Source organism: Falco biarmicus, chromosome 2, assembly GCF_023638135.1.
Source record: "Falco biarmicus isolate bFalBia1 chromosome 2, bFalBia1.pri, whole genome shotgun sequence".
NCBI lineage: Eukaryota > Metazoa > Chordata > Aves > Falconiformes > Falconidae > Falco > Falco biarmicus.
In genome coordinates this window covers 103,116,043-103,132,403 of record NC_079289.1, presented here as the reverse complement: position 1 = coordinate 103,132,403, position 16,361 = coordinate 103,116,043, and the positions used below count along the sequence as shown (strand labels likewise).

Sequence of the window (16,361 nt, the reverse complement as noted above, 5' to 3'; positions counted from 1 at the left end):
TGGAAAGTTTATTCTGCCGCAACAAATGTCCTTGAGCTTGCGAAGAGCGCGTGGTTTATGAACGAAAAACTCGCGGGCGGGGGGAGCTGCTGCACCGCGCACCGGCGCGGGCCGAGGGGGGAGCGGGGCGCCGCCAGGGGCGGGGGAGCTGCCGGCCGCGGCCCCGGGCAGGGCCGCCCCGGGGCGGGCGGGACAGGGCGCAGCCCCGCGGCTCCCGGCGCCCCTGCGAGGCGAGGCGAGGCGCCTCCTCGGGCCGCGTGGAAAGTTGCGGGGCGGAGGCAGAGCCCCGCGGCAGAGCCCAGCGGGTGCGGGCGTTGCGCCCCCGCCGCCGCACCTGCCTCACGGCCGCCCCCGGCCCGCCAGGCGCCGCCCCGTTCCCCCGGGCCGAGGCGAGGCCGGACCCGGCCGCCCCCCCCGCCGCGCCTCACGCCCCGCCGGCATCTCCCGGCGGTTATTAACCGCTGCCGCCGGTGGGGAGCGGCCGCTGCCGGGAAGATGGCGAGCCGCAGCCTCCGCCTGCTGCTCCTCGGCTACTTGGGGGTCCTGAGCTGTAAGTGGTCGCGCCCCTTCCCCGCGGAGCCGGCGCCGGGGCTATCGCGTCCCGCTCCCCCGGGAGCGCCCCGCCCGCGGCGGCCGGTCCCCTCGAAGTGCGCGTCCGCGTACGGAGCGGGGAGGGCTCCGCCCGGGGGTGCCCGACCCCTTCCCCGGCCGCCGCCCGGGCCCTGCCCCGCCGAGAGCCGCCCCCACGGCGGCGCTGCCCGGCCCGGGGCGCCCCGGGGCGGAGGCGAGGGCAGCCGCGGCGGGACGGCGCTGCCCCTCCTCGTCCCCGGAGCCGGGTCGCGCCTCCAGCAGCGAAATAACAGCGAGCGCGTTCTCCGCGGCGGCCGGGGAGCGAGTGCGCGCTGATCGTTTCCATGTGTCTCCTGCTTTCGCACAGATGTAACCTGTTTCAGCCGGGCCTGTGTCAGCGCCAGCCAGCGGCTTTCTGCAGTGATGCAAACTTTGGGATGCGGGCTGCGTAGTTTGGCTTTTCTGGGGGCCTTTACAAGATGAATGAGCGTGTGACGGGAGCGCGTTTTCTGTTGCCAGCACTGGATGTTGCAGCTCCAGAACAGACTTATGTTTTCGATTTTTTTTTTATGGTCCTATTGTCTAAGTCGTTAAAAACAAAACGGGTGGTGGTGGTAAAATAAGTTGGCAGAAGCTGCCCCACCCAGAAAATACATGAAATAAGAAAAAAAAAACCCCACCACCCAAACTAGATCGTGTGGCCACATACCTGTGAAGAAGCAGTGAATTACTGCATTAACAAAATCACATACTACAGTATTAACAGTGCCCATCATGTGGGAAGGCTGTGACTTTCAGATCACGTCTTGCTGTGCTCCGGTGGTGCGCTGCTTGTGTTTTGCTGGTGTTTTAGGGAAAGAGGATGTACACGGAAGTAATGTTTTAAAAATAATTATGTAGCATAGTCTTGCAATGAAGTGAGCACTGGGATCAGCCTGGGACAGGTTGTCGATCCGTTGTGGGCGTGGGACATCCATGGTGCTGATGCTGGGTATATTTTGTAGTTTGTCTTTCATTCTTTCTCACCTAACAGAAGCTTGCGTGTGTGGTAACTCCTTTTTTGTAGAGGAGGGATGAGTACTGTCAAGGAGAGACTTGAAGCGACCTGTGCCTGTTAGGTCTTTGGTTTGATGGCAGTTTTTATTTTCCTTTTCCTCTCTCTTTACTCTTACTAGGGCTTGTAGAGATTTGGGGCTGTTAGATGAGCAGCTAGTGCATACTTCCATATAGTAAATAAAAATTATTTTCTTTGATGTTTTCTCTTCATTTGCTGTTAATTGCATGGGTATATCTAAGCAGACAAGACTGCTGTGGGGGGTTTTGGTAGCAGGTTTCAGTGTGTTCAGGCTGCTCAGCCTTCTGGTTAGTTGTGCCTGTTGGCAGCACTGGCTTTGGCTAGTAAGGAAAAGATCAAGAGTGGTTTGGAAGCAGTACAGTGCATCAAAGTGTGGTGCCTACATTGTTATCAGACTCGGTTTGTTTGCGGTTTTTTTCCTTTTCCTGTCCCAATTCCCAAGAAACACCAGGTGGGGAGAAAGTTTACCCGCAAGGTGCTGATAAGAAGTTGTTGCCTGAAGAAACTGTAGGTGGGTGTGTAAGTGCTGATTGTTTGTGTGAACCAGAGGAAATCCAGGCCTTCAGGAGTCAGCTGCTGCTCCTGTGGCTGATGTATGTTCGTGTGAACAGTAAGACTGAGTAATACTGGCGTCCAAGTCAGACATATGGGCTGAATGTTCTCCTATGTGGCACTCACGTGCTCTGGAGGCAGTGGGGAATGGGCAGAAACTTATGAGGAAAAGAAAGTAGTGATGGATACCTGAAGTATGTATTATATTGTGGAGCCGGCGTAGAGAACTTCCTTGGTAGTTCAGATGCAGAAACTGTGTAAGTTGGTCACAGGACATCAACATACCAGGAACAGTGCTGAGGTAGACGAGGTTTGGATTGCTTTTCAGTGAGAACCTACTAAGAAGTATTAATGAATCGCAGAAATAGTGGTTTGTCTGAGTTGAAGCTTCTGTTTCACCTTTGATTTAGGGGAAAGTAAGGGAGTTGAAGGTCTTTAATCATATTCTGTCAGTGTGAGCTCCTGAAACTGATGTTATCTGGAAAGTTTTAAAAGGTGCTACAGGGTAGGACTTGTGAGTTCCATTGGCAAGACTGTTAGAAAATATATAGAAATTATTGTTATTAATCATCATGGCTACTCTGGAGGAGACAATACTGATGAACTGGTCTTTTTCTGAAGCTTGTAGGTGTGGTTTTTCTTGCAGTAGTGTACATTAGAAATTAAATTTAAGCTGGTGATGCTGGAAGCAAATCCAGTACAATGTGTCTGTGTGAGGGCAATGCAGAGGCAATAAATAGTAGTCTTACATAAACATTTGATGGAGCTCCCTGGGGTAGTTTGAGCAATAAGAAAGGTGAGAGTGAGTTTGTTTATTTTTGGCTTTAAAATAAACACTCCTTAGTGTTCAGGAATCTTTTGGTCAGATACAGAGGTTCTAGACAAAAAACCCCCACACTTTGGTGTCTTCCCCCCCACCCCTGACAAAAAATTGTAAAGCATGACTGCATCGGCTATAGGAATTGACAGTGGAAGTCTTTAAACCATGCTTTCCTGATTATAAGTGATACACGACTGATGTACTCAAAATTGAGAATATTGTCAACCCCCAGTCTTCTGTTGAACCTTTGTTTGCTGGATTAACTTGGTAGGGGTACTCTGATTTCTAAATCAAAGTCCACATTCAAATGAGACAGGATTTCTTAGATTTGTAAGACTTCATACTTCTCTAGTAATATCTGTACAGCATAATAGTATAAATCAGAGTGCTTTTTTTGGAGAGGAACCAGGGGTGGGGTGTGTGGGGAGGAACATCAAAGGAGGGTTTCTTCTCTTGCTGTTTTAGCTGACAAGCAGTATTTCTTCGCTATAGACTGCTAGTGGTCTACCAACGTGCATGGACTCTTAGACACCATAACACAGGCTGTGAGATGAGAGTAAGCTTCTTAAATACAAACAAATCAATGAAAATTAACTACAGAAAAACAATGCTTGTTTCTAATGTTCAGCCTAACTATTTTTGTTTATGAGTGTGGCAACACTGCCCAAAATACCCAAATGCTTCTAAAATGGATGAAAATTGAGGAATTGGTAGGAAGACCTTCCAGTTTTTAAAAGGGAGGCATTCTTCTCTCTAGCTTATGTTATAACCTTCACAATTTCACCATCCTGCTTAGATCTTCAGGACTCGAAAGAAACTTTGGCTGTGAGTTATTGGCATATCTCTCAGAAATCGTGGCCTTTGCTGCACTGGAGAAAGTCACGATACCCAGGCGTGCTACTTGGAAGGGGTGCTCTGTTTCTGAGAGGTCTCAGCCAGAAGCAATGCTGTTCTGTGGTAAAGGCTTTGTTTCCCTCTCCTCTCTCTCCCCTCCCTACAGAGAGGAAGCAGAGAGAGCTGGTCCTTGGCTGACCCTGCGGTATCCTTAGTTCACATTACTGGCCCCACAGCCTGCTATTGGATGTACAAAAAAAAAAAATAGAATAATAGGGTGACTGTCTTTCCTCACTGCATACAAGAGACAGGAAATGTACCTGAAAATGTCACCTCAAGACAATTGCAATTCCTCTTGTTTTCTTCTGCTTAAGGTTGGATATATGCAAGAGGAGGACTTTCTTTTGCTGTCGCTTGGCCTCCGAGGTCCTGTTTTCTCAGCTTTAACGTTGCAACAATTCTTTGTTGAAGTCATAGGGCATGTATTTCTGGTAACTGTGAGTGCCATAGGTCATCTGGCATTAATAATGAGAGTTAAAACTGCCACTGTGATTAGCAGATCTAATTGAGCCTGGATGCAATGCTCTTACTGGCTATTTAACTGAATTGCACACAGATATTTTTGCGATTGTTTCCTGTATTATACCTGTATTTCCCAGTGCAGGCTACCTTGGCAGCAGCACAGTAGCTGCCAGGTTCTGCTGCAGAAACTGCCATCACAAATGATTAAGTAAGAACTTGCAAGTAGTTGAATTTTGACTTCACCTTTTCTCTTTAGCTGAAAACGTGTGAACCTCTTTCATGACCTAGAGCTCTTACTTGTCTGTGTCTGCTGACTAATCCCAAATATTACTGGGGGTGTATGCAGACCTGTTTTTAAATAAGTGAGCTAAAAATGTTAGAGAAGGCTTCTGTCCTTCCTCAAAGCATGCCACAAGTGCTTTAGCTTCTTCTCAAGTGCTGGTGGTCACAAGCAAGAATTCCTCTTCTTAAGTATGGGAGAATCTTCTTGTACAACTATATTAAAGTCCAGTTTTCTCATCATTTCACATGAGTAAGTAGTAGTGATATTTTTCACTGAAGATGGATAGTGACATGCATGTGAATCTTCTGCAGCAGCAGTAAGCAAGTTTCCCTGTTGTGAGGGGTGGGGTGTAGGTTTGGACTGTCAGTGATTTTGGAGGGGCAGGAGCAAAACTAGTAATTTCATTCTGAAATTGGGATTTAAAAGTTTACATATGGGATGATCTACTTACAGTCTATCAACACTCAAAATGTCACCTTTCTGTTGGAGCACTTCTGGAGACAGTCTGTTTATCGTTGGTTCCCTGCAGCTGGCGACCTCTTATAGGAATAGTTTTCTCAAATAAGTCTTAGTGTTATATTTTCCCTTAGCAATGCTAGAGGTGACTCCAGTGTACATGCTTACGTAAAAGAAGATTGCTAAGAAGTGTTCACACAGCCAGAAGTGTCCACATTGCGATATAAGTACCTTGTGCATCAGAACAATTGAAGCACAAGGCAGAGATTTGTACTTGTCACTGCAGACTATTTGTCAGGGCCATATGGAATGGCTAAATTAAGGTTCCCTTGAAGTTACACAATGATATCAAGCAAAAAAAAAATGCTTAATATAGTGTCCCCATGGATGTATAGAATAAATATCTTATTGCTGTTTTTTTCTTGTTTGGCTGGATGAGGATTTTTCTCCTGTGATAATTTTGTAGCACTATTGCATACTTATGGGAAAATAGATGTTTTACAAGTTCTTACTTCCTAGTTTAGTGGCTAATTTACAATGAGTTGAGCACTTTAATGGAAACTGAAGGAAATGATATGTGGAAGCTGAAAGGCAATTAATTCTGATCTTCTCCCCTCCACACACCCCAGTTTTGTAAAGCTAGCTTTGTTACACCTTTACTTTCTGGCATGTCTTTTCCCATCCCAAGTACTTTTCAAAGAGCTACCAGTTTTAACAAAACATTTCTGCAGAAAAGCTGGTTGTGTCTTCCTCAAAGCTTGTACATGATTGTGCTGTAATTCCACCACAGGAAGCTTAAAGCAAATATTATGGTGCCTTGTAATCAAGACGAACGATTTGTTTCCTTCATCTAAATGCTGGGATTTTTTAGGGCAATGAATATGTATTTCTAAGAATGAGACAGCAAATAAGGCTGGAGGAGCACTTGGATGATTGCCAGTACTTGTACTCACCTGCATTTCCAAAGCCACTTTTATTTTTTTCTGGAGGGTTCCAGTGATTTATGCCACCTCTATGCTCGCAGTACATCATTGAGCACTCAAATGCTTATATAAAATTTCTTAAACCAGGCAGAAGGTGAGCTTGGCAGCTGAACATCTGGTCCTGTTCACTTGTCAGTTTCTAACATATGCTGGGAGATGAAGGAGCTTTTGGAAAGGAGGAAGGGGAAAATAGCTATTTCTGAACAACAGCAAGTAATACAACAGCAGTAGTTTTGAACCACTAGCAATTCTGTAACCCCTCCTGGTTAATAGTAATTAAAGCAGGCATCCAGTTTCTCTCAAAGATTATTTGCAGGGGAAAACATGACAGAAAAATCTGGTAATAAGCCTTTTTGAATGCTTGCTTTTTACAAATTCAAAACTTAGCAATTTTCAGTAAGAGATGAGAAGATCAAACTTGCATTGAAATAGCTACAATTTGATCCTGGTAATTTAAAAAAGTAAGAAATGGGTAGACTTGATTTGGAAAGAACAAACTCTACAGGTGTGAAGTCTCAATAGATATATTTACATAGCTTCTGTTTGGATTAACTTCTTAAGGGTTGAAGATGCTCTCAAGCCCATCCAAACCACTGGATCAGACTCAAAGGGAAACAAAACATACTATCATCTGGGTGGAAAGTGATGTATCATAGGGTTGTTTTGGTACCAGGTAATGTTAACAATAGGGGCTATATCTGCTGTTCACAAACTGCTAGCATAGTAAGTGATGAAACATGCATTCTTGACAAGTGACTTTTGCTCAGATTAGCATAATAAAGAAACCAAAAAGTTTATGTATTTGATCTCAGTGTGTAGAAAGTGCTCAGTAAGAACTGGGAAAAATTCTTGGGGGTGGTATGCTAAGGACTTGTGTATGTTGGCTAGAGCTGGGTTAGAGTTGGAGAAGTGTTTGTGCTTGGCGTACTTGTAAACATATGAGGAAACAAATATGTAGAAAACCAGACTTTGAATACATACTATGTTCATTAGACAGCAGTTTACTATTTGAATGTATAGACAGTACTTACTTCCAGGAGGCCCTGGTTCTTGACTGAAGCCTTCTAGTAGCTGTACAGGTAAAAATGAATAAAAATGCATCATCTGGAGTGGCATCTGTAGAATGTGTAGGTGTGTTTAGGTGCATGTTATGGCTAGCTTTTGTGCTCTGTTACCCTGTTTCTATAAAATAATCTTAAAAAGTAAATATTGGTTCTTTACCCTTTGATTATTGGACCACCTAAATGATTTTCTGCCTCTTCTCTAGTGTTTAGGCTACAACCACAAAGGCAAGACATTTTCTCTTAAACTCCTGGCTTGTTGTTTGTAGTGCGTTTTATGTAAAGTTGTGCCAGATTTACTGGGAATTTGGGAGTGTGGCAGGGCTGTGCTGCAGCTTTGATACAAACTGGTGGCGGTGAGCAGTTCTGAAACCGGGATTCAAGCAAGCTGTCCTGTATATTTAATAATGAAGAGCTATACTTCTGTGTTTGGGGAGGCTGCTTCCCTGCTTGAATACAGAAAACTCTGAGACGGCACAGTGGCTGGGGACAAGAAGTGACAGCTTTGGTGTGCCAAGCCCTGGGGGGGGCTGCTGGCTGAGAGCCCCTGCTGCTCTGGCTTGAGGTTTTGCTCAGTGGCATCAGCTGGGGCATTGTGTGCCACCGTTTTCATGCCACACAGCTTTGCTGGGTCTGATTGACTGGTGTTAAGGTGTTGAATTTGCTTGACGGCCTGAATATTTTTAAAATGTAGATTGAGGGAAAGTCAGGCCCTGCTGAGAATAAAGTACTTGGCTGATCCATGCTATATGTAAGGTCTGTAGTATTGGAGTGACCAGCATCACAGTTGCTGCCTGGCAGAGGAGGTAAGGGAGAAGTAAGCAGATGCATCCATTGTGGAAGTACGCTCAGACATCAAGAATTAACTCTTAAGTTGCGCAAGTTAATTATAAGCAGAAATATATGCTTTCCGTAATAAATGCAACATGACTGAAGACTCTTTAAATGCTGCTGCTGAATTAAACAAATTTTAATGTGATCTTTTGCCAATTAAGATGTTACATGTCAAGATTTGGAAAATAGTATTAATTTTAATGTGACTTCTAACAGATAAATGCATATATTTTGTTGCTTGAGACTTTAAAGATAACTAATCAGTACTTTGTCCTGCACATAAACAACTCCAGCTTGTTGCAGATGTCTGCAACTCCTAACTGTGGGAATAATTAAATAGAGGACTATTATTTCTAAAACTGCAGTAGTAGAATATCAAAGGAAGACATCACTGGTATCTGTTTAGCACTGTTCAGAAACAAAAATACATGATAAATGTTGCTGGGTTAAGTTCTTTTCTTGTGTTTTGTGGGCTTGTTTTTGGGGGGGTTTTTGGCTTTGTCCACCCTCCCACTTTTCTTTAAAGAACAAACATGTATCACAGGGTTCTCATTGGAGCATGGGGAAGCGGTGTGTCTGTCTTTTTCTTTTTCTTTTCCTTTTTTTTTTTTTTTTTTCCCTTTCTCGCTCCTCTAATGTCCACGTAAGGTCCAATTAAAAGATCATTAATAGCAATGCTTAGATGTTGGAAGAGTTTGTGCAGAAAAGGCCTTTATCCTCCAAGCGGACTTAGTAGCTTTCCATTTAAATGTCAGTATTTGAAAGGTAAATGTTTTATTTTGTTAGTATTTGAGTATTCTTTGTATCTTGCAATGAATGCCACTGTTGCCTTCTGTTCACTAATGTAATGGCCCTCCCTGGTGTAATGTGATTCACTGATACACAAGAATATCATAATCATTTGAGAGGCTCCTGAAAGGAAAAACAATACTTCAATATTAGAATATCGCAACAAAGCATATGAAAATGTAAAAGAGAGAGGGCTGGGACAGCCAGATAGTAGGGCTCATAAGATTTTTAAGATGATGCTGTTGTAGTATTGGAGTGACTAGTAAAGCAAACAAATTCAGACACTCCAAATTCACTGGCAGCATCACAGTTGCTGCCTGGCAGAGGAGGTAAGGGAGAAGTAAGCAGATGCATCCACTGTGGAAGTACGCTCAGACATCAAGAAGTGACCCTTTGGGTTGTGTTAGTGTATGGTTTTGCTACTTGCCATACAGTCTAAGAGGCCTTCACATAATTTTATTTTAAGTCAGTTGCTTTATTTTTATTTTCTTTTTCTAAATAAGACCTACATCCTGCACATCAACTACTGCTGTTTCAATCAAGTAATATAGAAGTCTTCTGAAATGTATTAGGCATAAAAAGTAAACATGATTATTCTCCTTCTACATGTTAAATGTTGTTGAAAAAGGCTATGGGGTACTTCCAGAAGTTAATGTACTCACAGCACTCATTCTTTGAAGACTTTCAATAAATAGTGTCCTAGAGGATAAAAGGTATCTGGGGAAGCTGTTTATCATCAGGGAATAAACACCATATGTAGAATGACTAACTAAAAAATTATTTTCAACTCTATTTTTCCCCTGTCACTGCACAGTCTGTCTATTTCTTATTTCATTCATGGTCCGGTTCTATCTCTAGCTGAGTCCTCAGCACTGTAACAATGCACACACAGTTGCTGTTCACTTTCCAGCTGTATTCAAATTCCTAGCTGCCTTTTTTTAGAGGGGAGAAGGGCGGGAAAACAGTGCTGCAAAGGTTTTGGCCACTTGCTGAAGAGTGCGGTGGCTTTCTAACAGAAAGAGCTGTTGGGAGAATGCACTGATTTTTGTGAGAGAAGGAAGCGATGCCTCTTTATAAGCATTTAAACTTATTTAAAGTTTAATCAAAGCTTTTGAAAGCTATGTAAATGGAGAATGAGGAGGGGGGTGGCCTGTTCTTCTATGTACAGACTTTCAGGTGCAGAACATTCTTCCTGACTCAAAGTAAACATAACGTCTTCTACACAGCATCAAAGCTGCACAGAAGTCTTTTTTTCTTACCTTTTTTGAGGTAGTCTTTAGTTCAACAAAAAAATCACAGAAAACTTAAAGCTTTATGGCATTTTCATAAGAAAATATAAGGCAGATGCTTTATCCTCTAGTAAAAGGACAGAATCTGAATGACTGGAATATCTATGTAAGAAAATCTACCAAACCCAAAAGACTGTTTTCCACTTCACTTTGGAAAGCTGGGAATAAGTCTCTATTTAGGATCAGCCTAGCATTTGATAACATTTGATAAATTCCAAACACAACACTGGTTTTAAATTCATCTGTTTGGGTTTTTTTTGGGGGGGGGGGGGTGGGGTGTGCGAGTTGGGGTCAAAGTTGAACTTTGATCTGATTGGCATTTTTAACAATTGACTGTATACATCAATGTATGCTCCCCTCACCCCCGAAGCAAAAGAGCAGCTTGGTGGCAGGGCAACATGGGCAAGGAACAGAGCCGTTTGCTGCTGAAGCGATGCTGTACCTGTGGATTCCAGCAGAAATGAGATGTTACAAGCAGTTAATGAACTATTGGGAGTGGGTAGCCAGGGATTTGCTCTTCTGAAGCTGAGTTAGCTCATCTTGTGTGAATACAAGAAGAGGGAGGGACAGGTGGTAACTAGAGAGAGTATCAGTCGAACAAACAGTGTGGCTTGTGTGTCCACTCTGTACAGAAAGAATTTGGCTGGAGTCCTAGAACTGTGTTTACAGGCATGCGATTTAAAATAGTATGTCCAATATAGATATTATAACTTCAAACACCTTCAGTTTTGGGGTGGGACTACTCATCTGAAAACTAGAAAAATTATCTATTGTGTCATGTTGCTGTTAGCGCTGCAATCCTGCACCCATATGCTGCAGTTGAACCCATTATAAATTCATGGAGCCCTGCTGAAATCATGTATGTAAAAATGTGGTATGAAATCTGATTAGATTGTCAGTTGTCAAATGAAGGGTAGCGAGTCCATGTTTTTTAGCTGCCTTTGCCTTGGGATGGAAAATGTGTGCTGTATGGACAGATAGTATCCAAGGAAGCTTCTATGGCTAAGTGTGGCTTAGTTAAGAAATCATACTGTTTAAGCAGAAGATAGATGTAGATGTTGCTATGCAGAGTTCCATATCTGTAAGCGCTGTGGTGGATACTCTTTCCTGTGGAAGACACATTAATTTTTTCTTGTAAGGAACCTGTTCCTTATCTGCCCTAAAGCAATACCTGGCACTTGTAAAATAAACCATAAAAGCTTATGGGCTTACTTTACAAAGGTGCTTTCAGCAGAACTGTTGAACTTCCACTTTAGTTGGTGATGAGTTCCACTTCTAGAAGAGAAATGCTGGTAGCAATGTACTATACAACAAGCCATCTTGTTCCCTTTCTTTATTTCTCGACCACTCATAGCTCAGCTGATGCTAGCTAGCTCTCTACCATCCAGGCTCACTGGAAGAAGCTTAGCCCTGCAACAACAGTGGGAATAAATACGTAGATGTGCCCAAATCCTCTTCTTACTAAAATTTATTGTTCTGTGAATTTAGAGCTAAACTCTGAAGACCTTATTTTGTGTTTGGGTTCCATGTGATCGCACTGCTTATGCTGATGTGTTTCTGCCTGTATAATCTGTTTGCCAGCATAGACCTTGGCCTTTTCTTCAGTCATCTTTCTTCGAAAGAAATCCTGAAACTGAAATTTAGTTGACCAGAGTTGAAGGAGCACAAGCACCTTCAAAGTGGTATTATTTAGTCATACTTCCAAAGGAAATTTCAGTTTAAGCAATAATAGTGTCACACAAATTTCTAGATCAGGGGTCCTCAAACTACGGCCCGTGGGCCAGATATGGCCCCCCAGGGTCCTCAATCCGGCCCCCGGTATTTACAGACACACACACACCCCCGCCGGGGGTTGGGGGGGGGAACCAAGCAGCCGCAGATGACGGCCTGCCACTTCATGCGCACGCCGGTCCCATGGTTAAAAAGTTTGAGGAGCCCTGATCTAGAGCATCAGTATCTTATGAACAGTTGGTTATAAAGGGAATATGGGCAGAAGCAGGCAAAACAGTAGTTTAAAGCAATATATATGCCTATCTGGAAGTCATGGTTTCATTAAATGTGTTGATCTATTGAGTCTAAAAAGTATTCTTAAATATAACATGTGGTTTTCAATGATATTTTATACATGCTGTAGAGTAGTCTAGATGCAGCCATATTAACCACCAGACTCTTAAGGGCTAAGTTGCACTTGAGAAGGTAGCAACCTGGGGGCTGAATCCTTAATCACATGTGGTTTATTCTAAAAAATAATTAAAAAAATTCCCAGCCTTACCTTACATGTTGCTGATATCATTTCTGTCTCTGAACTGTGTCTAGATTGACTATTTAATTCTGACAAGATTATTTGCCTTCTACAGAAATCATTTTCTTGGATTATTTTTTGTTGTGGTTTTACAGCATTACAGAATTGCTGACATCTTTGTTTCATTTTTGTGAGAGTGAAACAGCTGGTAATTTCTTAGTTTAAGTACCTGCAGACAAGATGATCAAATCCTATTACATGAAGCAGCAAACCAGTGGGTTGTGAATGTTAGCTCACGTACTGAGCACTCCCTGCTTCTGACGCAAAGCAGCAGTGTTTCATCAGCCAACCTTACCCAGATGTTCTTGAGGATGTGGCTCCTAACATCACTTCTGTTGAGAAGCTGTGATGATCAGCAAGTTAACAGTTATGCTTGTTTTAAAAATAAACAAACAAAGCATGGAGTTACTCTTATCTTTATTCCTGTTTCCCGTGTAACTTTCCAGTGTTGTTCTAATGTTTTCTGATCTGGATACCCATATGTTGTGTTGTTTGTGTATCTTTTAATGTGATGAAGACTGTAGTGTTGGGTTTGTTGTGGTTTTGTTTTTTTTTTTTTTACCCTCTTCATCCCCTTTAATGAAAACTTGGCAGCTGTTATACTGTGACCTATTGTTCCTAGCTCTACCTTCCGGAGGATTTCTTCTAATCACCCTTCTCCTTTAAGCATGCAAAACATCTTCTGTTTGTTCTAGCTCCTCTTGATATGTACCAGCCTTAATTGAATTAAAGGAGTGGCTTCAGTCTGTTCAAATGTGCTGGAGGGTGCCCCTATAAAATTTGATATTAAAGAACTAAATTAAAGGCCTGTAGAATTAAGGCTAAAGATATGCATTCATACTGTAAATGATGCTATTGATTGAAAGTAATAGTCATCAAATGTGACTGTTAGCGGCTTCTGGCAGGAAGAGACTATTGACCAGACTTGGCAGTGTAAGAGATCATGTGTGAGTGATAATGGGATGAGCTAATTTGGCAGTTGCATTTGGATTATTAGGAAGGGTTCACCAAACTGTTTTGGCCAGGAGGGAAGTGGTCATCATGTTCCCAGCTCATATGAACAAAGAATCTGGACTGTAGTCTGGAGGAAAAAAGTTAAAAAGCTAAGTTCAGTGCTGTGTCTGTGTATTGCTAATAGGACTCAGTCCTAAAATTCATGATTTGAGGGAAATTTGCTCAAGTGAAAACACCACTCCCACCCTAGTTTGTAGGAAACATCTCCTCAGGAATTCTAGATTTACAAAGCATTGCACAAGGCTCTTACTTAGTATTTGTATTTAAAAAACATCCTACTGTTTTTGGAAAGACACTGACTTTTTTAATGGACACGCTAGCTAAAATGAAGTCACGGTGTATCCTGATATCAGCAAAAATTGAATGGGAGAAAACCTGCATAAAGGCCTTTTTAAAAACTGACCACAAGGAGTTATTCTTACATTCACTGTATATTAGTATAAAAATATATTCTAGGTCAATATTTGCTTCAGAGAGTTGTTTGGGTTTTTTAATGAATGTATTTCAGATGTATCGTCGCCTTCAGTGGGGGTCATAAGGTGATAATGCCAGCTTGGCTTAGATTATTATACTTTCCTGAAAATTAAACATTTGGGCATATTTGGTCAAATTAGCTATCCTACCTGCTATTTAGCATCTGTTTGTAATGCACAGTTCTGGTTAGGTAGCTACTTCTATACCTTTAGAAAGCAGAACTTAATACATGATTACATGCACTTATCCTCTGCAGTGAGAGCGATTAGTAGAAATGCTTAAATTAATCAAAAAAGGGATAGAGAAAAATCGCTACAAACTTGAGAAGGGACTGAGGATGCACAGGAAATTTGGTTCCAGCTTAAACAAATAAGACTAACTATGGGAAGAGACACTTCTTCACTACAGCAATGTATTTTACTTGCAATGATATTAAAATTGTAGGATCTTGATGTTCTTAGCATCCAGAAAACATGATCATATAGTGAGGGAGCTTGAAGGACTTAACCGGTTCTGAATGACCAGGGATTCCAGTTTCACATAGTGTTTACTGGAATTGTAACTAATGCTGGTTGGCATACAGTTGGAAAGTAAACTAAATTTGTTTCCAGGCTTTTTTAGATAAGTAATGTATGTACAGTTATATACATGATATGACTTGTTGAAAGTACTTATCCTTTTCAAATTACTTTTGCTGGCAATTCCAGAAAAAGTTACTTAAAAATTGTAGGAGATTTCAGAGGTCTTGATCTCGAATTGTGGGCCAGAATGGTTGTGTGGGTTTGGGTGCAAGGGCTGTCATTTGTTTCCTCTATTTACCAACTCTCTTGTGTTTCAGGGCCGATTTTACAGTTGATGTAAACCAGCCTAGTACTATTGACTTCAGAGGAATATGCTAATTTGCACTGGGTACCTACCTTTGTTTTTTAAATAATAATTCTACAACAATTTCTCTAGGTATTTGCGCAGGCAAGTGTTTTGCTGAGTTGTTACACATACTAATGCAACTGGGAATCTTTGTTCTTCAGGTCACTGCTCTAGTGTGTGTTATGAGGTGGGCAGGACAGTAGTGGCAAGGGGCTTCTAATCCTATAGCCTTGTCTCATGCTCTTTTGAAACATGGTGGTGCTAGACACAAGTTGTCAGCATCCCGAAGCATCTTCAAGTAAGCAACAGCTGAAGAGCTATAGGCTTGCGCTGCATTTACAAGCTGGCTTTGAGCCGCCGATGAGTTGCCAGGGAAACCAATACTGAGCAGGACTGGGAGAGGGCTGGAAAATAGGCTTTTTTTGTGAGAGCCTGACTAGTTTAAAACCCCATCCCCCGTTTTCCGAAGCTCCCTTTGAATTGCCATGGAGACAAGAAGAGTAGCAGAGTTTTGAGTCTTGTGAAAGTGCAAGCTATAAATATTTATTTGGTTAATAGCATATGCTTTTGGGATTGTGTCTCTGTTGAAGTAAACTCCATGCTACTTTGAAACTTTTGCAAGCTGTAAATTCAAACTGTTCCTCTCTTCTGTGTGACTAGAGAAAGAGGAGGCAAAAAAATCCAAACACATTGAAGGGAATTGAATTTTACATTTTTATTAATAATTATATAGAAATTAATTATACATTTATCTTTCCCCAGAATTTCCCACACCATCTTTCAGTGCTGGGACTGCTGAAAGCACTTAGGAGGCTGTTCGGTTTATCTGAAATTGTTGTGCTTTGGTGTTCAGTTTCTTCAGAAAGGCTGACCTAAATAATTCTCTTCCTTTCTTGCCCCATGCCACTTGATTTTGATTCCCTACTTTCTCTACAAGCAATTCCAGTTTTGTGTTTCCAGGGCCAACTGTCCTTGGGGCTCTGCTTGAAATGAATCATTAACATGATCTCAAACTCTTAGGACTACCACTGATAACTTCAGATAATTGGCTTGGAAAACTTCAGTCTCTTCTTACTTTTACTTCCAAGATAATTTTTTTCCCTTTACTTGAAAGTTAAGAACAAAGGCACCATCAGCTGGTGTGCTAGGCTTCCAAATAGCACTAAACAGTACACACAAACCCAAGGATTAACTCATTCTTAGGCAGGCATTATAAAGGAAAACCTCTTTGCTAGTCTGCTCTATCATTGAGGCATTTTAACAAAAGAACTTCTTTCCCCTGTGAGACTGAGAGCTCCTCAGATCATCCAATGCCAGCTGTTAATACAGGTAGAAATCCTGCTGTTAGTCACTTTCTGGCAAAGCTTCTCTTCCCCTGTTTAAATAACTCCAGACTGGATGGAAATGCAGTTCTGCATTCTATTTCTCATGTGATTTCCATTACGAAGGCAAAGTTACTGAAGCTGATAAAAACCTTCTTTCTGTAACAGATGAGTGTGAAGGATTGTGCTTATGCTGCATCTAAATTAAATACGGCTTTTTTGTATTGGGCTCTAGGTGTCTGGATATATAAAGTCATAAAACCACACACAGCTGTTGTTCACTTTCCAGCTGTATTCAAATTCCTAGCTGCCTT

At 42.1% G+C, this 16,361-nt stretch overlaps 1 protein-coding gene across 1 annotated transcript in view; it reads left to right on the top strand.

Moving 5' to 3' along the window:
- Positions 1–233: 233 nt before the first annotated feature.
- Positions 234–16,361, top strand: part of JAM2 (junctional adhesion molecule 2) — a 40,020-nt gene continuing 23,892 nt past the window's right edge. The window contains exon 1 of the mRNA XM_056327491.1: positions 234–550. Within this exon, the coding sequence (XP_056183466.1) occupies positions 496–550 (55 nt within the window). The 5' untranslated portion in view covers positions 234–495. The remainder of the gene's footprint in view (positions 551–16,361) is intronic.